The sequence below is a fragment of the Schistocerca piceifrons genome, chromosome 7 (genome assembly GCF_021461385.2).
Source record: "Schistocerca piceifrons isolate TAMUIC-IGC-003096 chromosome 7, iqSchPice1.1, whole genome shotgun sequence".
NCBI classification, from domain to species: domain Eukaryota; kingdom Metazoa; phylum Arthropoda; class Insecta; order Orthoptera; family Acrididae; genus Schistocerca; species Schistocerca piceifrons.
This window is the reverse complement of record NC_060144.1, coordinates 154,831,648-154,855,249: the sequence shown is the minus strand read 5'-3', so window position 1 is coordinate 154,855,249 and position 23,602 is coordinate 154,831,648. Positions and strand designations below refer to the sequence as shown.

At 46.3% G+C, this 23,602-nt stretch overlaps 1 protein-coding gene across 1 annotated transcript in view; it reads right to left on the bottom strand.

Annotated features, from left to right (window-relative positions):
* LOC124805522 (glutamate receptor ionotropic, kainate 5-like) overlaps window positions 1-23,602 on the bottom strand; it is a 169,548-nt gene that overhangs the window by 115,330 nt on the left and 30,616 nt on the right. Inside the window, exon 5 of the mRNA XM_047266088.1 lies at window positions 15,407-15,708. Coding sequence (XP_047122044.1) covers window positions 15,407-15,708 — 302 coding nt within the window. The remainder of the gene's footprint in view (window positions 1-15,406; window positions 15,709-23,602) is intronic.

Here is a 23,602-nt window from a genome sequence, read left to right as displayed (position 1 = left end):
CTGGCAGTAATAACGACCTTGATACGCCTAGGCATTGAGTCAAACAGAACTTGGATGGCGTGTACCGGTACAGCTGCCCATGCAGCTTCAACACGATACCACAGTTCATCAAGAGTAGTGACTGGCGTATTGTGACGAGCCAGTTGCTCTGCCACCATTGACCAGACGTTTTCAATTGGTGAGAGATCTGGAGAATGTGCTGGCCAGGGCAGCAGTCGAACATTTTCTGTATCCAGAAAGGCCCGTACAGGACCTGCAACATGCAGTCGAGCATTATCCTGCTGAAATGTACGGTTTCGCAGGGATCGAATGAAGGGTAGAGCCACGGGTCGTAACACATCTTAAATGTAACGTCCACTGTTCAAAGTGCCGTCAGTGCGAACAAGAGGTGACCGAGACGTGTAACTAATGGCACCCCATACCATCACGGCGGGTGACATACCAGTATGGCGATGACGAATACACGCTTCCAATGTGCGTTCACAGCGATGTCGCCAAACGCGGATGCGACCATCATGATGCTGTAAACAGAACCTGGATTCATCCGAAAAAATGACGTTTTGCCATTCGTGCACCCAGGTTCGTCGTCGAGTACACCATCGCAGGCGCTCCTGTGTGTGATGCAGCGTCAAGGGTACCCCCAGCCATGGTCTCCGAGCTGATAGTCCATGCTGCTGCAAACGTCGTCGAACTGTTCGTGCAGATGGTTGTTGTCTTGCAAACGCTCCCGTCTGTTGACTTAGGGATCGAGACGTGGCTGCACGATCCGTTACAGCCATGTGGATAAGATGCGTGTCATCTCGACTGCTAGTGATACGAGGCCGTTGGGATCGAGCACGACGTTCCCTGAACCCACCGATTCCATATTCTGCTAACAGTCATTGGATCTCGACCAACGCGAGCAGCAAGGTCGCGATACGATAAACCGCAATCGCGATTGGGTACAATCCGACCTGTATCAAAGTCGGAAACGTGATGGTACGCATTTCTCCTCCTTACACGAGGCATCACAACAACGTTTCACCAGGCATCGCCGGTCAACTGCTGTTTGTGTGTGAGAAATCGGTTGGAAACTTTCCTCATGTCAGCACGTTGTAGGTGTCACCACCGGCGCCAACCTTGTGTCAATGTTCGGAAAAGCTAATCATTTGCATATCACAGCATCTTCTTCCTATCGGTTAAATTTCGCGTGCATATGTCACGCTTATCGACAGTCAGATGGCTCTCAGGAGATTTGTCTGTAAACCCTCTGCCTTGACTCTGCAGACAGTAAGTGCGCTCAGTATAGAGGCGAACAACGTTCATTCTAGTCTACAACCATGCCCCAGCAACGAGTAAGTTCTCCTGCTGAATAGCTTCAACCACTTGAACTGTGTAGCGTTGTTGGCCTGTGTCAAGCTCGTTAGAAGTATCGACGGATTGCTGCACGTGGTGGGCATAATTTATTGGTGGTGTGTTACTGCTTTCAACATTGGTCTGTGGAACATTCCCACTCCTGCAGACCAAGTTCTGGGCGGTTGCGTAGTAGAAACGCGCGTCAAGATCGATGTACTGTGCGAGCAGCGGTGGCCGACCGAACACCGTGCAGGGGCGAGGTCCAGGCACATGTTGCACCTGTTGTGTCATCGGGTGCTATTGGGAACCATCTGCTTGGAGCAGGATTAAGGTCACGTGTAGCTCTGGCCGGGCTATCACTGACGCCACAACACACCCAAGCATGGCTACTCCGATGTCGTGAAAGAGTTAACTGGAGAGTGGGGTGACACTGTTGTCTTCAGTGATAAGAGTAGGCTCTGCCTGTATCGGAGTGATGGACGTACACGTGTATGGCGTAGAAGTGGCGAGCTACCTGTTCCAGAGTGCACTGCCCATGATACACAGGTCCCAACGCAGGCTTCATCGTGTGGGGTGGCAATCAATTAAAACTCCTGGCCATATTTGATATTTCTGCCGGGTAAAGTAACCATTGCCCGTTACATTGCACAGGAAGGTAAAGTGTTTTTTTCTGCAGAACGATGTGCATCCACACACAGCTGCTGCGACACAACGTAATGTTTTTGGTATACAAAAACTTCCCTGGGCTACAAGATCACCAGATCTCCCGCGAATTGAATGCACATGGGAAGTGATGAAGCGGTGTCAGTCTCCAGGGCTTGCAAGAACCATTGCCGAATTGCAACAAAAGGTGCAAGATGCTTGTGATAATTTATCACAGGATGCCATATGGTACCTACATCTACATCTACATACACACTCCGCAATCCACCATACGGTGCGTGGCGGAGGGTACCTAGTACCACAACTAGCATCTTCTCTCCCTGTTCCACTCCCAAACGGAACGAGGAAAAAATGACTGCATATATGCCTCTGTACGAGCCCTAATCTCTCTTATCTTATCTTTGTAGTCCTTCAGCGTAATATAAGTTGGCGGCAGAAAAACTGTACTGCAGTCAGCCTCAAATGCTCGTTCTCTAAATTTCCTCAGTAGCGTTTCACGAAAAGAACGCCTCCTTTCCTCCAGACACTCCCACCCGAGTTCCTGAAGCATTTCCGTAACACTCGCTTGATGATCAAACCGACCAGTAACAAATCTAGCAGCCCGCCTCTGAATTGCTTCTATGTCCTCCCTCAATCCAACCTGATAGGGATCCCAAACGCTCGAGCAGTAATCAAGAATAGGTCGTATTATTGTTTTATAAGCGGTCTCCTTTACAGATGAACCACATCTTCCCAAAATTGTACCAATGAACCGAAGACGACTATCCTCCTTCCCCACAACTGCCATTACATGCTTGTCCCACTTCAAATCGCTCTGCAATGTTAGCCCAAATATTTAATCGACGTGACTGTGTCAAGCGCTACACTGCTAATGGAGTATTCAAACATTACGGGATACTTTTTCCTATTCATCTGCATTAATTTGCATTTATCTATATTTTGAGTTAGCTGTCATTCTTTATACCAATCACAAATCCTGTCCAATCTTGTATTCTCCTACAGTCACTGAACGACGACATCTTCCCGTACACCACAGCATCATCAGCAAACAGCCGCACATTGCTATCCAACCTATCCAAAAGATCATTTATGTAGATAGAAAACAACAGCGGACCTACCACACTTCCCTGGGGCACACCAGATGATACCCTCACCTCCGATGAACACTCACCATCGGGGACAACGTACTGGGTTCTATTACTTAAGAAGTCTTCAAGCTACTCACATATTTGGGAACCAATCCCATATGCTCGTACCTTTGTTAGGAGTCTGCAGTGGGGCACCGAGTCATACCTTCATGGTATGGTGCATGTAATAATAGACTCCTGCGTTGCCACCAGAGGGAGGTACCCCATGTACTAATGTGAATAATTGGGCACTCTTTAATGTGACGTATGTTTCATTTGGTCTAAATTTCTCATAAACTGTTACAGTGTTTAACTACTTGTCACATCGTTTATCAATAAAATGACTTTCTATTTGAGGGTGTTGCTTTTTTTCCGGCAGTGTTTTTCAGAAAAAAGGTTTGATATACAGTAATATTGTGAAAATAGCAACATCAAGAGGAACACACTGTCTGTACAAAAGCAGAAAAGCGGTAACAGCATTAACAGGATATAACAGGTTGATCGGGAGAGCTCAGTGACTTCGAAAGTGGGCTAGCCCGCTGGATATCACCCGAGAAACAGATCCATCAGGGACATTTCAACCCTTCTAAAGTTGCACATGTCGACATACGGCTATTTGATAGTGAAATGGAAACGAGAAGGAACAACCACACCTAAACCAAGACCAGGCAGAGCTCACGTACTGCCGGACAGGGGCCGTCAGGTATTGGGAGGGTGGGTGTCAAAAAATCGCATGAAATCAGCGGGGTGGGTTGGGTTGGGTTGTTTGGGAGAAGAGACCAAGCTGCCAGGTCGTCGGTCTCATCGCATTAGGGAATGACGGGGAAGGAAGTCGGCAGTGCCTTTTCAAAGGAACCATCCCGGCATTTGCCTGGAGCGATTTAGAGAAATCACGGAAAACCTAAATGAGGATGGTCAGACACGGGATTGAACCGTCGTCCTCACGAATGCGAGTCCAGTGTGCTAACCCACTGCTCTGCCTCGCTCGGTTCAGCGGTTGGGATCAACCGTGTTATCCAAAGTGCTATCAGCAGTACATCTAGCACAGTCGCTTTGTGTGGGGAGTTAAGAAGAGTGGAGAATAATGGCGGAGGAGCTCCTCACAAGCCACATAAACTGAAGCACCAGAAAAAACTGGTACAGCCACGCGTATTCAAATACAGAGGTATGTAATCAGGCAGATTGCGGTCAGCAACGCCTATATAAGACAAGTGTATCGCGCAGTTATTAGATCGGATACTACTGCTACAATGGCAGGTTATCAAGATTTAAGTGAGTCTGAACGTGGTATTACAGTCGGCGATGAAGTGGGGATTTTCCCGTACGACCATTTACGAGAGAACCGTGAATATCACGAATCCGGTAAAACATCAAATCTCCGACATCGATGCGGCCGGAAAAAAGATCCTGCAAGAATGGGATCAACGACGACTGAAGAGAGTCGTTCGACGTGACAGAAGTGCATTTCTTCCGCAAATGTCTGCAGATTTCAATGCCGGGCCATCAAAAAATGTCAGCGTGTGAACCATTCAACGAAACATCATCGATATGTGCTTTCGGAGCCAAAGGCGCACTCGTGTTCCCTTGGTGAGTGCACGACACAAAGCTTTACGCATCGCCTGGGCCCGTGACACCGACATGGCACTGTTGATGACTGGAAACATGTTGTCTGGTCGGACAAGTCTCGTTTCAAATTTTTTCGAACAGATGGACGTGTACGGGTATGGAGACAATCTCAAGAATCCATGGATCCTGAATGTCAGCAGGGGACTGTTCAAGTGGTGGAGGCTCTGTAATGGTGTGGGACATACGCAGTTGGAGTGCTAAGGAACCGTGATACACAGAGTACGCGAAAGAACTTGCCCCACTTTCCAACAGGTGTACCGCAAGTCTCTAGAGGAACCGAAGGTTGCAAATGATTCAGAAAGAGCACTGGTAGTCCCAGTCTTCAAGAAGGGTCGTCGAGCAGCTGCGCTCAACTATAGGCCTATATCTCTGACATCGATCTGTTGTAGAATTTTAGAACATGTTTTTTGCTCGCGTATCATGTCATTTCTGGAAACCCAGAATTTACTCTGTAGGAATCAACATGGATTCCGGAAACAGCGATCGTGTGAGACCCAACTCGCTTTATTTGTTCATGAGACCCAGAAAATATTAGATACAGGGTCCCAGGTAGATGCCATTTTCCTTGACTTCCGGAAGGCATTCGATACAGTTCCGCACTGTCGCCTGATAAACAAAGTAAGAGCCTACGGAATATCAGACCAGCTGTGTGGCTGGATTGAAGAGTTTTTAGCAAACAGAACGCAGCATGTTGTTCTCAATGGAGAGACGCCTACAGACGTTAAAGTAACCTCTGGCGTGCCACAGTTGAGTGTCATGGGACCATTGCTTTACACAATATATATAAATGACCTAGTAGATAGTGTCGGAAGTTCCATGCGGCTTTTCACGGATGATGCTGTAGAATACAGAGAAGTTGCAGCATTAGAAAATTGTAGCGAAATGCAGGAAGATCTGCAGCCGATAGGCACTTGGTGCAGGGAGTGGCAACTGACTCTTAACATAGACAAATGTAATGTATTGCGAATACATAGAAAGGATCCCTTATTGTATGATTATATGATAGCGGAACAAACACTGGTAGCAGTTACTTCTGTAAAATGTCTGGGACTATGCGTACGGAACGATTTGAAGTGGAATGATCATATAAAATTAATTGTTGGTAAGGCATGTGCCAGGTTGAGATTCATTGGGAGAGTCCTTAGAAAATGTACTCTATCAACAAAGGAGGTGGCTTATAAAACACTCGTTCGACCTATACTTGAGTATAGGGTCGGGTTGACATAGGAAATAGAGAAGATCCAAAGAAGAGCGGCGCGTTTCGTCACAAGGTTATTCGGTAAGCGTGATAGCGTTACGGAGATGTTTAGCAAACCCAAGTAGCAGATTCTGCAAGAGAGGCGCTCTGCATCGCGGTGTAGCTTGCTGTCCACGTTTCGAGAGGGTGCGTTTCTGGATGAGGTATCGAATATATTGCTTCCCCCTACTTATACCTCCCGAGGAGATCACGATTCGAGCGCGCACGGAGGCTTTCCGGCAGTCGTTCTTCCCGCGAACCATACGCGACTGGAACAGGAAAGGGAGGTAATAACGTGGCACGTAAAGTGCTCTCCGCCACACACCGTTGGGTGGCTTGCGGAGTATAAATGTAGATGTAGATGTAGATACGTATAGATTCGACTCTGATAGGTAACACGTACGGAAGCATCCTGTCTGGTCACAATGCGACACCCTAAACGTCCATAATTGCAACAGAGTTGCCCTAGGAACAGTCTTCTGAGTTTAAACACTTCCGCCGGCCACCAAACTCCCCAGACATGACCATTATTGAGCATATCTGGGATGCCTCGCAACGTGCTGTTCAGAAGAGATCTCCACCCCCTCGTACTCTTACGGATTTATGGACAGCCCTGCAGGATTCATGGTGTCAGTTCCCTGCAGCACTACTTCAGACATTAGTCGAGGCCATGCCACGTCGTGTTGCGGCACTTCTGCGTGCTCGAGGGTGCTCTCCATGATATTAGACGGGTGTACCACTTTCTTTGGGTCTTTAGTCAATTTCTGCATTCAGTGCTAAGCGATGCTTGAACTGGCGCAAAGAGCGAGGCCACAGGACAGTGGATGACTGGAAGTGAGTGATTTGGAATGATAACTCACCCTGTACTCTATGGCGTTCGGATGGAAGGCTTTGGGTTTGGCGAATATCATTGTGTGTGGTGGTACGGAGCAGGTTGTGTTACAGAATGGGGTATGTTTCGTGGCCAAGGTGTGGTCTCCTTATTACATCTACATCTACATCTACATGACTACTCTGCAATTCACATTTAAGTGCTTGGCAGAGGGTTCGTCGAACCACAATCATACTATCTCTCTACCATTCCACTCCCGAACAGCTCGCGGGAAAAACGAACACCTAAACCTTTCTGTTCGAGCTCTGATTTCTCTTATTGTATTCTGATGATCATTCCTACCTGTGTAGGTTGGGCTCAACAAAATATTTTCGCATTCGGAAGAGAAAGTTGGTGACTGAAATTTCGTAAGTAGATCTCGCCCCGACGAAAAACGTCTTTGCTTTAATGACTTCCATCCCAATTCGCGTATCATATCCTGCCACACTCTCTCCCCTACTACGTGGTAATACAAAACGAGCTGCCCTTTTTTGCACCCTTTCGATGTCCTCCGTCAATCCCACCTGGTAAGGATCCCACACCGCGCAGCAATATTCTAACAGAGGACGAACGAGTGTAGTGTAAGCTGTCTCTTTAGTGGACTTGTTGCATCTTCTAAGTGTCCTGCCAATGAAACGCAATCTTTGGCTCGCCTTCCCCACAATATTATCTATGTGGTCTTTCCAACTGAAGTTGTTCGTAATTTTAACTCCCAGGTACTTAGTTGAATTGACAGCCTTGAGAATTGTACTATTTATCGAGTAATCGAATTCCAACGGATTTCTTTTGGAACTCATGTGGATCACCTCACACTTTTCGTTATTTAGCGTCAACTGCCACCTGCCATACCATACAGCAATCTTTTCTAAATCGCTTTGCAACTGATACTGGTCTTCGGATGACCTTACTAGACGGTAAATTACAGCATCATCTGCGAACAACCTAAGACAACTGCTCAGATTGTCACTCAGGTCATTTATATAGATCAGGAACAGCAGAGGTCCCAGGACGCTTCCCTGGGGAACACCTGATATCACTTCAGTTTTACTCGATGATTTGCCGTCTATCACTACGAACTGCGACCGTCCTGACAGGAAATCACGAATCCAGTCGCACAACTGAGACGATACCCCATAGGCCCGCAGCTTGATTAGAAGTCGCTTGTGAGGAACGGTGTCAAAAGCTTTCCGGAAATCTAGAAATACGGAATCAACTGGAAATCCCCTGTCGATAGCGGCCATTACTTCGTGCGAATAAAGAGCTAGCTGCGTTGCACAAGAACGATGTTTTCTGCAACCATGCTGATTACGTATCAATAGATCGTTCCCTTCGAGGTGATTCATAATGTTTGAATACAGTATATGCTCCAAAACCCTACTGCAAACTGACGTCAATGATATAGGTCTGTAGTTAGATGGATTACTTCTACTACCCTTCTTAAACACTGGTGCGACCTGCGCAATTTTCCAATCTGTAGGTACAGATCTATCGGTGAGCGAGCGGTTGTATATGATTGCTAAGTAGGGAGCTATTGTGTCAGCGTAATCTGAAAGGAACCTAATCGGTGTACAATCTGGACCTGAAGACTTGCCCGTATCAAGCGATTTGAGTTGCTTCGCAACCCCTAAGGTATCTACTTCTAAGAAACTCATGCTAGCAGCTGTTCGTGTTTCAAATTCTGGAATATTCCATTCATCTTCCCTGGTGAAGGAATTTCGGAAAACTGGAAAACGCTTTAGCAAATGCCAAATTCCCAAGGATATGAATACATTTACAGTATTGTTTATTGCGTAAGGTAAGGGAGCAGTTAGGAGACGATTTGTGGATTCGTCCGTGCACTGTCCAGACATGAAGTTAATGGAACGCCTTTGGTATGAAACAGAACGTCGCCCTCGCTCCAGACCCTAGCGTCCAAAACCGCTCAATACTATCTCTGTTATGAACTCTTCAGGAAGAACGTGATGCCGTTCCTCCACAGACTCTCAGACACCTCGTTAAAAGCATCCCCAGCAGAGTCCAACACGTAACAGAGTCAAAGGGTGCACTCACCTCATATTAACGTCCACTAATAGGTGTCCGGACAGATCTTCCGATTTAATTGTGACCTGACTGTAAATAAAATTTCGTTATTTTCTGTCGTTCATGGCGTTGCAGTTTTAATGGCTGTCTTAACGAGGTATTACTAGTATACTGTGCTACAGATACTTCGAATTCGTATTCATGCGTATCATTCTTAATGGGAAGCTTATATTTCACAGAGGTTAATGTACAATGCGTTCGACTTTTCTGATGACCACATACGCGGTTTTGTGTCTGTCGGCCACTGGAGACGCGCATCTCGGTCAAATGGGTGACGTTCTCCTCTTTAACACTTTTTCGGAAAGAGTCATTCGAACAGTGAAATAAACATCGTGGGTGTGAACAGTTTGTTAACGCAACAATGGCAAAATGGATTATTTCACTTCACAACGAGTGTTTTTTTTCCGATTCGTATGTGAATACAGAGTTCACTCGTATTATCCGGCGATGTTTGAACAGAGGCCGGCCTGTGTGGCCGAGCGGTTCTAGGCGCTTCAGTCTGGAACCGCGAGACCACTACGGTCGCAGGTTCGAATCCTGCCTCGGACATGGATGTGTGTGATGTCCTTAGGTTAGTTAGGTTTAAGTAGTTCTACGTTCTAGGACAGCCCTTGGTCCTGGGCATTGGCGGCCGAAGACTTCCGGCATAAGAAGTCAGCCTCATTCTGCCAACGGCCTTGTCAAAGAGGGCGGAGGAGCGGATAGAGGTTCAGGGCACTCTCTTGTCCTAGGGGAGGGAAATTGCCCCTAAAGGCGGAAGAATCAGCAATGATCAACGACATGAGGATGCAGAAGGCAATGGAAACCACTGCATTAAAGACACGTAACGTGTATCCACAGGACATGTGGCCTGTAACTGAAGAAGTGTCATGATGATCTCTCCATTGGCAAAAGATTCCGGAATAGTCCCCCACTCGGATCTCCGGGAGGGGACTGGCAAGGGGGAGGTTGCCATGAGAAAAAGATTGAATAATCAACGAAAGGATAACGTTCTACGAGTTGGGGCGTGGAATGTCAGAAGCTTGAACGTGGTAGGGAAACTAGAAAATCTGAAAAGGGAAATGCAAAGGCTCAATCTAGATATAGTAGGGGTCAGTGAAGTGAAGTGGAAGGAAGACAAGGATTTCTGGTCAGATGAGTATCGGGTAATATCAACAGCAGCAGAAAATGGTATAACAGGTGTAGGATTCGTTATGAATAGGAAGGTAGGGCAGAGGGTGTGTTACTTTGAACAGTTCAGTGACCGGGTTGTTCTAAACAGAATCGACAGCAGACCAACACCGACAACGATAGTTCAGGTATACATGACGACGTCGCAAGCTGAAGATGAACAGATAGAGAAAGTGTATGAGGATATTGAAAGGGTGATGCAGTATGTAAAGGGGGACGAAAATCTAATAGTCATGGGCGACTGGAATGCAGTTGTTGGGGAAGGAGTAGAAGAAAAGGTTACAGGAGAATATGGGCTTGGGACAAGGAATGAAAGAGGAGAAAGACTAATTGAGTTCTGTAACAAGTTTCAGCTAGTAATAGCGAATACCCTGTTCAAGAATCACAAGCGAAGGAGGTATACTTGGAAATGGCCGGGAGATACGGGAAGATTTCAATTAGATTACATCATAGTTAGACAGAGATTCCGAAATCAGATACTGGATTGTAAGGCGTACCCAGGAGCAGATATAGACTCAGATCACAATATAGTAGTGATGAAGAGTAGGCTGAAGTTCAAGACATTAGTCAGGAAGAAACAATACGCAAAGAAGTGGGATATGGAAGTACTGAGGAATGACGAGATACGTTTGAAGTTCTCTAACGCTATAGATACAGCAATAAGGAATAGCGCAGTAGGCAGTACAGTTGAAGAGGAATGGACATCTCTAAAAAGGGCCATCACAGAAGTTGGGAAGGAAAACATAGGTACAAAGAAGGTAGCTGCGAAGAAACCATGGGTAACAGAAGGAGGAAATACAAACTTGTTCCGGGAAAATCAGGAATACAGAAATACAAGTCGCTGAGGAATGAAGTAAATAGGAAGTGCAGGAAAAATGTGAAGACATCGAAAAAAACATGATTGTCGGAAGGACAGACTCAGCATACAGGAAAGTCAAAACAACCTTTGTTGACATCAAGAGCAACGGTGGTAACATTAAGAGTGCAATGGGAATTCCACTGTTAAATGCAGAGGAGAGAGCAGATAGGTGGAAAGAATACATTGAAAGCCTCTATGAGGATGAAGATTTGTCTGATGTGATAGAAGAAGAAACAGGAGTCGATTTAGAAGAGATAGGGGATCCAGTATTAGAATCGGAATTTAAAAGAGCTTTGGAGGACTTACGGTCAAATAAGGCAGAAGGGATAGATAACATTCCATCAGAATTTCTAAAATCATTGGGGGAAGTGACAACAAAACGATTATTCACGTTGGTGTGTAGAATATATGAGTCTGGCAATATACCATGTGACATTCGGAAAAGCATCATCCACACAATTCCGAAGACGGCAAGAACTGACAAGTGCGAGAATTATCGCACAATCAGCTTAACAGCTCATGCATCGAAGCTGCTTACAAGAATAATATACAGAAGAATGGAAAAGAAAATTGAGAATGCGCTAGGTGACGATCAGTTTGGCTTTAGGAAAAGTAAAGGGACGAGAGAGGCAATTCTGACGTTACGGCTGATAATGGAAGCAAGGCTAAAGAAAAATCGAGACACTTTCGTAGGATTTGTAGACCAGCAAAAAGCGTTCGACAATATAAAATGGTGCAAGCTGTTCGAGATTCTGAAAAAAGTAGGGATAAACTATAGGGAGAGACGGGTCATATACAATATGTACAACAACCAAGAGAGAATAATAAGAGTGGACGATCAAGAACGAAGTGCTCGTGTTAAGAAGGGTGTAAGACAAGGCTGTAGCCTTTCGCCCCTACTCTTCAATCTGTACATCGAGGAAGCAATGTTGGAAATAAAAGATAGGTTCAGGAGTGGAATTAAAATACAAGGTGAAAGGATATCAATGATACGATTCGCTGATGACATTGCTATCCTGAGTGAAAGTGAGGAAGAATTAAATGATCTGCTGAACGGAATGAACAGTCTAATGAGTACACAGTACGGTTTGAGAGTAAATCGGAGAAAGACTAAGATAATGAAAAGTAGTAGAAATGAGAACAGCGAGAAACTTAACATCAGGATTGATGGTCACGAAGTCAATGAAGTTAAGGAATTCTGCTACCTCGGCAGTAAAATAACCAATGACGGACGGAGCAAGGAGGACATCAAAAGCAGACTCACTATGGCAAAAAAGGCATTTCTGGCCTAGAGAAGTCTACTAATATCAAATACCGGCCTTAATTTGAGGAAGAAATTTCTGAGGATGTACGTCTGGAGTACAGCATTGTATGGTAGTGAAACATGGGCTGTGGGAAAACCGGAACAGAAGAGAGTCGAAGCATTTGAGATGTGGTGCTATAGACGAATGTTGAAAATTAGGTGGACTGATAAGGTAAGGAATGAGGAGGTTCTACGCAGAATCGGAGAGGAAAGGAATATGTGGCAAACACTGATAAGGAGAAGGGACAGGATGATAGGACATCTGCTAAGACATGGGGGAATGACTTCCATGCTACTAGAGGGAGCTGTAGAGGGCAAAAACTGTAGAGGAAGACAGAGATTGGAATACGTCAAGCAAATAATTGAGGACGTAGGTTGCAAGTGCTACTCTGAGATGAAGAGGTTAGCAAAGGAAAGGAATTCGTGGCGGGCCGCATCAAACCAGTCAGTAGACTGATGACCAAAAAAAAAGAAGTTCTAGGGGACTGATGACCTTAGATGTTAAGTCCCATAGTGCTCAGAGCCACTTGAACCCCTTTGCACAGAAGTTTCCTGAATTCCGACTCTTGATGCAATTGAGAAATGAGAATAAATTTCGTGAAACGGGAAGAGTTCATGATAAGTTTAAACGGTGATGTACAGTACTCACAGATGCTCATCTCGTCCATACTGCATATCGCCTAGAGAACTTCCCTTAAGCGTCTCTTAGAAGTCTTTCACAGCAAACTCAAATTTCTAGTACCTCTGTACAAAGAGCTGGGAAGTTACTTGGGCAAATGCCCTGTAAGGTAACAGTAGTGCAAGAAGTTAAATCTAAAAACAGGGTTAGATTTTGTGAATGGAATTTGAAACAAATGCATGACGTTGAAATGGATCCTCGTATCATTCTGTTCTCAGACGAGGCTTGGTTCCATTTACATTTGTATGTTGACTACCAAAACCGCCGACATTGGAGGCCGATAGCCTTACTCTGGCTCGTGAGGAACGCCTTCATCATCAAAAGATAGGCGTGTGGCGCGTAGTTAGCGGTGACAGAAGAATGATGTCAATTTTCTAATTATACAGTTAACAGGGAAAGATAAATGTAAAACATTTCGCAACCGTTTTTTAATGAACTGAGTGAAAGAAGCGAAGTTTCGCGTTTTTTCAACAGGATTCGACAAGGACTCATACGGCCAATGTTTCTCTACACACAATTCGCGATGTGTTCCACAACAGTCATTAGCTACAATATCCGACCCGCTCAAAGTCCCGGCTTAACCCTGTGCAATTTCTATTTGTGGGGGCGCTGATGAAGTGTATGGTTCAAATGGCTCTGAGCACTATGGGACTTAACTTCTGAGGTCATCAGTCCCCTAGAACTTAGAACTACTTAAACCTAAGGACATCACACACGTCCATACCCGAGACAGGATTCGAACCTGCGAACGCAGTGGTCTCGCGGTTCCAGACTGCAGCGCCTAGAACAGTTCGGTCACTACGGCCAGCCGATGAAGTGTACACAACCGATCCGCACACGTTACAGGAGTTCAGAACCAATTAATTCAATTTATCAAAGAGAATTACGTCATAACTAACTTCGTCTGAACGTGCCTCGGAAGGCCCAACGGTACTGACCGACCACCGTGTCACCCTCAACGATAGGCGTCACTGGACGCAGATATGGAGCATGTGGTCAGTTGTTGTTACAGGAGCCGTTACTTTTCAGTCTAGCAGCTTCTCAACAGGGCTCACTGAGTGCGCCCCGACTGCCAGACCCGGACGGTCACCCATCCAAGTGCTAGCCAAACCCGGCAGCGCTTAACTTCGGTGATCTGACGGGAACCGGTGTTGCCATTACGGAAAGGCTGTTGGCAGAATTACATACAGTGATGTACAATTTCTTGAGAATAAGTCAGAAATACGTGGAAAACAATTGTAGGCAGTACCTGCATGACGTGGTGTAAGTAGGCTGTTTAGGTTTTGGTGTTGGTAACGCCACGTAGCGCTCTTTATGAAAATCACTTGACTGTGCTGTGGGAAGGCTGTGGTTAGTTTGCATTGTTGGAGTATATGCTATTGTAGTGTTGGTCAGTTGGCTGTTACCAGCGCGTAGCGTTGCGCAGTTGGAGGTGAGCCGCCAGCAGTGGTGGATGTGGGGACAGAGATGGCGGAGTTTTGAGAGCAGATGATCTGGATGTGTGTCCATCAGAGACAGTAAAATTGTAAGACTGGATGTCATGAACTGCTATATATATTATGACTTTCGAACACTATGAAGGTAAATAGATTGTTTCTTCTCTATCAAAATCTTTCATTTGCTAACTATGCCTTTCAGTAGTTAGTGCCTTCAGTAGTTTGAATCTTTTATTTAGCTGGCAGTAGTGGCGCAAAAACTGAACGTACTCAGACATTTCTCTCTTTACTTATTCTGATCAACACTAAACTGACAAACAATATTTTTAGCGCAACGCAATCTGACTTTGAAAAATCCATACAAAAAAATGGCCCTGACTAACAATAACCTATACCTTTCATGAATCACTTACCTCACAAAAATCTTCGTTACTCGAACTACTGCAATGCAGCGAGCGCCACTACTGCCAGCTAAATAAAAGATTCTAACTACTGAAGGCACTAACTACTGATAGGCATAGTTAGCAAATGAAAGATTTTGATAGAGAACAAACAATGTATTTACCTTAATAGTGTTCAAAAGTCATAATATATATATCAGTTCATGACATCCAGTCTTACAATTTTACTGTCTCTGATGGACACACGTCCAGATCATCTGCTCTCAAAACTCCGCCATCTCTCTCCCCACATCCACCACTACTGGCGGCTCACCTCCAACTGCGCAACGCTACGCGCTGTTAACAGCCAACTGCCCAACGCTACAATAGCATATACTCCAACAATGCAAACCAACCACAGCCTTCACACAGCACAGTCAGTGATTTTCATATAGAGCGCTACATGGCGTTACCAACACAAAAACCTAACCAGCCTATTTACAGTGGGTGAATACAAAATTTATTTCCGTTTGTTTTTAAATTTGTTACTGTGGTGGTAGTAGACGGGCGACAAGGCACCTGATTCGGCAGACAACAGAGCGTTCGCTGCCCGCCATCTACTGTGCCGTGCGTGAAGCCACCAGATAAATGGAACACTCTGTACGGTGTCGATAAGCTTGCCACTTAACTGGTAGCTGATGATGCCTGTGAAGGGACTGCCTTTGTTGAGGACGAAGCCGAGATGCACGGCGGCGACGGAGGCCGCCGGCACCTGGAGGACGGGGCACGGCTGCGGAGTGCAGGAGACGGTGTAGGACTGCTCCAGCAGGCACAGCCGGCGGGTCCGGCAGAGCTGCGCCAGGGCCTCCGCGGTCGACAGCACGGGGGGCCCGCGGCGCACCGAAGGGACGCTGCAGCCGACCGCCAGTGCTCGCGACGACCACTGCAAAGACGGCAGGCAGCCAACACTTGTGTTTCTCCGAAGGCAGCCTCAGCGCAGACCAAGGCAGAAGGCTACTGCATAAACCTGTACGTAGTCATCTCAAAAGTTTTTAAATTGCCATTTGATGCCTGATGATGAGATTGCACCTCGAAAAATGTTGCAATATTAAATAAGTTAAGCAAATCACCAAAAAACTAGTAGCGGCCTCTGAAAAACTTGTTCTTATACACTGACGGAAAAAACGCAACGACAAAAAATAATTAATGTACAGTAATGAATTTTCGGAAATAATTTTTCTAGGTAATTTTATGTCTGTCTGGAGTGGCAAACATAAGTTGGAATTCAGAATGAGAAACTTCCTGGCACATTAAAACTGTGTGTCGGACCGAGACACGAACTCGGGACCTTTGCATATCGCGGGCAAGTGCTCTACCACTTTATTTTTTTTCGCTTTAGTTCGTTGTATCTGCTCGGAGCGGACGTCGTAACACATCTATTTAAGTTCGTTGTTGATCTGTTAACTCAGTTTTTTTTATTACAGAGAGCACGTTATCCTCTGACCGAACACGCTGAGCTACCGTGCCGCCTACCACTGAGCTGCTCAAGCACGACTCACGCCCCGTCCTCACAGCTTTACTTCTGCCAGTACCTTGCCTCCTACCTTCCAACCTTTACAGAAGCTCTCCTGTGAACCTTGCAGAACTAGCACTCATGAAAGAAAGGATATTGCGGAGACATGGCTTAGCCACAGCCTGGGGGATGTTTCCAGAATGAGATTTTCACTCTGCAGCGGAGTGTGCCCTGATATGAAACTTCCTGGCAGATTAAAACTGTGTGCCAGGAAGTTTCATAAGTTGGAATTGGTAGCAGGACGTGACCGGGGTGTGACGCAAGATGTGATGGCCGAGAAAAGATTAGTCTCAAAGTAAGGCGCCAGCGATCAGGAAGATTACTTATCTTTATTCTCCACACTGAAGCAGGCACCGGCTATTGCTCTCATAGCAAGTAGCTACGTAATTAAGTTGACAATACAATTCACAAATCCACAGTGCAAGGAAATCGTAACTAAATTCTAAGCCCAAGGTTGTCATATAAGATATATACAATAACACTTCGATATTAACACAGCTAGCGAGCAAGAGCGAGTGGCCGCGGCATCAGGTCTGTGCACCCGTTATATCTTGTGGCCATAGAGGGAGATGCAGGCAAGAACTATTGAATGGCGCGACCTCTTTAGCCGGAGATAACGCCATGAGCTTCTGGCGGCCGCGATGTGAAGCTAAGGCCGACCACCACGCATGTGTGGCCGGGCTGAGCGACGGCAGGGCGCGCCTGATTCATTCAAATGGCTCTGAGCACTATTGGACGTAACATCTGAGGTCATTAGTACCCTAGAGCTTAGAACTACTTAAACCTAACTAACCTAAGGACATCACACACATACATGCCCGAGGCAGGATTCGAACCTGTGACCGTAGCGTTCGCGTGGTTCCAGACTGAAGCGCCTAGAACCGCACGGCCACACCGGCCGGCGGCGCGCCTGATTCGGTTAGGTCCGCGGATAGCAGGTAACATATTTCAGTGATAAACACAAGATCACAGTTTCATGTAAGCGTGAGATAAACCATTGTAAATGCGAAATGCTGGTACAATAATAACAGCTGTAACCACCAGAATGTTGAATTCAAGCATGCAGACGTGCTGTAACCTTCCCGTATATAATAAAAAAATGATAATTTTTTTTTTGTTAATATCTTAACTCATGAAAACTGACACATTTTGACGTAAGCAGCGCTGCGCTAGAGCCCTGTGAAATCAATCTGAAAAATTCTTACCTCATGATAGTGACGCCGGATAACGCTGTCTATATATCTGCTCGTAAATGGCACAGCTTAGTGCAAATGCTGGCCTGTCTACTATTACTGGACAACATTTGTCTGAGATCTGAATTATTAGAAAAAGTGACTTCGCTTATTGACATAGCTGCACAGCTGGTCGCCTGATTGCTAAAGAACACATGACTATGGTTTGCAAAAACTTCTGAAATATTCAAATTTAAATAGATGGCCGCCCCGATAGCTGAGTAGCAAGCGTGACTGATTGCGGTCCTACGAGCCCGGGTTCGATTCCCGGCTGGGTTGGGGATTTTCTCCGTTCAGGGACTGGGTGTTGCGCTGTCTTCATCATCATTTCATCCCCGTCCGGCGCGCAGGTCGCCCAATGTGGCGTCGAATGTAATAAGACCTGCACCAAGGCGGCCGGACCTGCCCTGCAAGGGGTCTCCCGGCCAATGACGCCAATCACTCATCTCATTTCCATTTAAATAAATCACTGAATCGGGACTGGTAATGACTTAGGGCAAAATTATTCCTTTCGTTTTTGTAGTTTGGTAAAATTATATTCTGAAAATCCTTTACATTGAAACTTTCTGGCAGATTAAAACTGTGTGCCCGACCGAGACGCGAACTCGGGACCTTTGCCTTTCGCGGGCAAGTGCTCTACCAACTGAGCTACCGAAGCACGACTCACGCCCGGTACTCACAGCTTTAATTCTGCCAGTACCTCGTCTCCTACCTTCCAGACTTTACAGCTCTCCTGGTTCGCAGGAGAGCTTCTGTAAAGTTTGGAAGGTAGGAGACGAGGTACTGGCAGAATTAAAGCTGTGAGTACCGGGCGTAAGTCGTGATTCGGTAGCGCAGTTGGTAGAGCACTTGCCCGCGAAAGGCAAAGGTGCCGAGTTCGAGTCTCGGTCGGGCACACAGTTTTAATGTACCAGGAAGTTTCATATCAGCGCACACTCCGCCGCAGAGTGAAAATCTCATTCTGGAAACATCCCCCAGGCTGTGGCTAAGCCATGTCTCCGCAGTATCCTTTCTTTCAGGAGTGCTAGTTCTGCAAGGTTCGCAGGAGAGCTTCTGTATAGTTTGGAAGGTAGGAGACAAGGTACTGGCAGAATTAAAATTGTGAGTACCGGGCGTGAGTCGTGCTTCGGTAGCTCAGTTGGTAGAGCACTTGCCCACGAAAGGCAAAGGTGCCGTGTTCGAGTCTCGGTCGGGCACACAGTTTTAATCTGCCAGGAAGTTTCATATCAGCGCACACTCCGCCGCAGAGTGAAAATCTCATTCTGGAAACATCCCCCAGGCTGTGGCTAAGCCATGTCTCCGCAATATCCTTTCTTTCAGGAGTGCTAGTTCTGCAAGGTTCGCAGGAGAGCTTCTGTAAAGTTTGGAAGGTAGGAGACGAGGTACTGGCAGAATTAAAGCTGCGAGTACGGGGCGTGAGTCGTGCTTCGGTAGCTCAGTTGGTAGAGCACTTGCCCGCGGGAGGCAAAGGTCCCGAGTTCGAGTCTCGGTCGGGCACACAGTTTTAATCTGCCAGGAAGTTTCATATCAGCGCACACTCCGCTGCAGAGTGAAAATCTCATTCTGGATCCTTTACATTATTGATAAAGATATGCAATCCATTATATGAAAAATTGGATATTACAAATCTGGGTCAACTGGTGCTGACGAATCACAAAAAGATTGAAACAAGTTCATATTAACATCTCAGACAAGTGACTTAATTACGCGCATGCCAGTAAAAATAATAAAATTTAACTTACAAATACATGGCTATGAACTGCGCTGTACCAGCGACAGACTAGAACTGCTCTGTAGGAGCGAGCGATTGCAACAATTGCCGATACTGCTCTGACCTGCGACTGTATTGCAGCAAAGATATTTTCTGTCGCAGGCAGCGCGTGAGCAATACATCGAAATTATATTTGCTCCAGCACCTCTTACAATGATTTGTGTTGTGCAGATGCCAGATGTCAGTTTGAGGGATAGAGTGACGCCGGCCGGTGTGGCCGAGCTGTTCTACACGCTCCAGTTAGGAATCGCGCGACTGCTACGTCGCAGATTTGAATCCTGCCTCGGGCATGGATGTGATGGTGTCCTTAGTTTAGTTAGGTTTAAGTAGTTCTAAGTTCTAGGGGACTGATGATGTCAGATGTTAAGTCCCATAGTGCTCAGAGCCATTTGAACCATTTGATAGAGTGCCATGTCGGCAGCACACAGGAACGGTTAAGGCTGTTTGTGGATGACAATGAAGTTATAGTCCGTTGGTGATCGAGCAGGCCAAGGCAACGTGTAGACATTCTTCAGTGTGTGTTGGGTTACAACAGCGGTATGTGGACGAGCGTTATCTTGTTGGAAAACTCTCCTTGGAATGTTGTTCATGAATGGCAGCGCAGCAGGCCGAATAATCTGATTGACGCACAATTTTGCAGTCACGGTGCGTGGTATAGCCACGAGAGCGCTTCTGTCATAAGAAGTAGCATCCCAGACCATAGCTCCAGGTGTAGTCCAGTGTGTCTAGCAAGCTGATACACTACTGGGCATTAAAATTGCTACACCACGAAGATGACGTGCTACAGACGAGAAATGTAACCGACAGCTTTTCAGAGCATTCACACAGGGTTGGCGCCGGTGGCGACACCTACAGCGTGCCGACGTGAGGAAAGTTTCCAACCTATTTCTCATACACAAACAGCAGTTGACCGGCGTTGCCTGGTGAAACGTTGTTGTGATGCCTCGAGTAAGGAGGAGAAATGTGTACCATCACGTTTCCGACTTTGATAAAGGTCGGATTGTAGCTTATCGCGATTGCGGTTTATCGTATCGCGACATTGCTGCTCGCGTTGGTCGAGATCCAATGACTGTTAGCAGAATGTGGAATCGGCGGGTTCAGGAGGGTAAACGGAACGCCGTGCTGGATCCCAACGGCCTCGTATCACTAGCAGTCGAGATGACAGGCATCTTATGCGCATGGCTGGAACGCATCGTACAGCCACGGTCCCTGAGTCAACAGATAGGGACGTTTGCAACACAAAAACCATCTGCACGAACAGTTCGACGACGTTTGCAGCAGCATGGACTATCAGCTCGGAGACCATGGCTGCGGTTACCCTTGACGCTGCGTCACAGACAGGAGCGCGTGCTATGGTGTACTCAACGACGAACCTGGGTGCACGAATGGCAAAACGTCATTTTTTCTGTTGAATCTAGGTTTTGTTTACAGCATCACGATGGTCGCATTCGTGTTTGGGGACATCGCGGTGAACGCACATTGGAAGCGTGTATTAGTCATCGCCACACTGGCGTATCACCCGGCGTGATGGTGTGGGGTGCCATTGGTTACACGTCTCGGTCACCTCTTGTTCGCATTGACGGAACTTTGAAGAGTGGACGTTACATTTAAGATGTGTTACGACCCGTGGCTCTACCCTTCATTCGATCCCTGCGAAACCCTACATTTCAGCAGGATAATGCACGACCACATGTTGCAGGTGCTGTATGGGCCTTTCTGGATAAAGAAAATTTTCGACTGCTGCCCTGGACAGCACATTCTCCAGATCTCTCACCAACTGAAAACGTGTGGTCGATGGTGGCCGAGCTACTGGCTCGTCACAATACACCAGTCACTACTCTTGATGACCTGTGGTATCGTGTTGAAATCGTGTTGAAGCTGCATGGGCAGCTGTACGCCATCCAAGCTCTGTTTGACTCAATGCCCAGGCGTATCAAGGCCGTTATTACGGCCAGAGGTGGTTGTTCTGGGTACTTATTTCTCAGGATCTATGCACCCAAATTGCCTGAAAATGTAATCACATGTCAGTTCTAGTATAATATATTCGTCCAATGAATACCCATTTATCATCTGCATTTCTTCTTGGTGTATTAGTTTTAATGGGCAGTAGTGTAGATTGGCTGTAGGCCCTCAAGTGGCCTCCTTCTGAATAACACACGGCCATCACTGGCACTGAGGCAGAACCAGCTTACTGCAGAAACCACAGCAGGCCTCCATCCTGCCCTCCGATGGGCTGTCGCTTCACGTCACTGAACTCGCAAACACGCTATATGGCAGGTGTCCTTGAAGAAAAGGTTAGTAACAGGTCGAAGTGTCACCGTGGTGCCAACTGCTGCTCAAATTGCTGCTGCAGATGCAGTACGCTGCACCAGAGCCAGTCACCGAACACGATAGTCTTCTCACTTGGTAGTGCCGCGTGGCTATCGTAGCCCGGTTTTCTTGCGACCGTACGTTCTTGTGACCAACGCTGCCAGCAATCGTGTGTAGTGGCTTCATTCTTACCAAGTCTTTCTCCAGTATCGCAGAAGGAACATCCAGCTTGTCGCCGCCCTCTTAGACAGCCTCGTTCAAACTCAGTGAGATGCTGATAATGGCGTTTCTGTCGCCATAAATGCATTCTTGACTAACATCAGCCCACTACGTCCAATCGCAAAGGCAACTAGCGCTCACGACCGTTAGAGTCTGTATTTAAAGCATACCTGATTTGCATTCTTATAGCGACAGTAAGAGCGTCACTGTTATGCGACTGGCGCGTAATTTTAATAGACATCATCTTTCAGATGTAGAAACAAGCCTACCAACTATCGTGCATGTTGAACAACTTCTTCTTGGTTTTGCGATTTTTTTGTGTCAGTGTTTTTTTAACAAACAGTCTGACAATGATAACAATTTTTCTAATGTGTTTTCTGTGAGAGTCAAAAGCAACACAAGTTCTAATGCCTTATTACCAAGAGACAACAACATTAACACAACACAATTACTTCAATTACAGTACTGGTTCAAGAATGTCTCATTGACTTGTAAAGCAGAGGTTACACCGATTGGTCGTGTTCCGTCTAACACGGTCAAAGAAAGCAGGAACATCCTTAATTTTTGCTGGTGTTGCTACTATCTGGCCAACAAGGTCCGCTTCTAATTCAACAGGGGTTTCGTAAACAAAGTTGTACATCTTTCGTTGTACAAAAACGTCCAGAGAGGTCAAATCAGGGAATCGAGTTACAGGACTACCACTGCCAATCCAATGTTCTTGCAACTGTTGCCGGTGGCTGTGGCCGAGAGGTTCTAGGCGCTTCAGTCTGGAACCGCGCGACCGATACGGTCACAGGTTCGAATACTGCCTCGGGCAAGGATGTGTGTGATGTCCTTAGGTTAGTTAGGTTTAAGTAGTTGTAAGTTCTAGGGGACTGATGACCTCAGGTGTTAAGTCCCATAGTGCTCAGAGGCATTTGAACCATCTGAAACTGTCGGTTCAAGAACTGACGCACAGGACGTCTGAAACGTGTCGGCGCCCCGTCATAATGGAACCACATGCGCTATCTTGTAGCGTGTAACACGTCGTCCAGAAACCCTGTTTATCCTCTGGCGAGGAAGTTATAATAATGCCTGTCATTTAATGGACTAAGCAGGGGATATGGCCTACTTAAACAGTCGCGCACAACATGTGACCACACATTCACGTAGAACCGCAACTGACGATCGTGAGTAAATGTTGCATGTGGATTAACCTCACTCGAAACATGTGAATTGTAACTGTTGAAGACCCCATCACACCTGAACGCTGTTTCATCGATAAACAGCACAGAGGAAGGAAATGTAGAAGCGCATATGACACTGTTCCAGGTACCACTGCAAAAAATGTGCTCTGAATAGATAATTATCTGGTTTCACTTTGTGCACATGCTTTAAGTGAAATGGATTGACAACTGCTCATGAATGACGTTTCTTACATTCATCTGATTCGTCTCCATGTTATGCGCAACTGCATGAGTCTGCCGGATTAAAAAAAGGTGACAGGTAATTAACATGTTGGAGGATAATCTTCGTCTCTCGTGCACCTCCCAGAGTTCGTCGGTTTAAATAATTTTCGCCCCGTATGAATGTATTCTTTTTGACTACAACAATGGTGATTTTTTCTCTTTTTTAGGGGAATGCTCGTTTCACAGCAATTCCCGCAAACATGAGGTCATTTCGATGTCACATATAATATCCACCGCATGATCGGCTATCGACTTTCGTTAGCATTCGATGCGAACCTCTCACA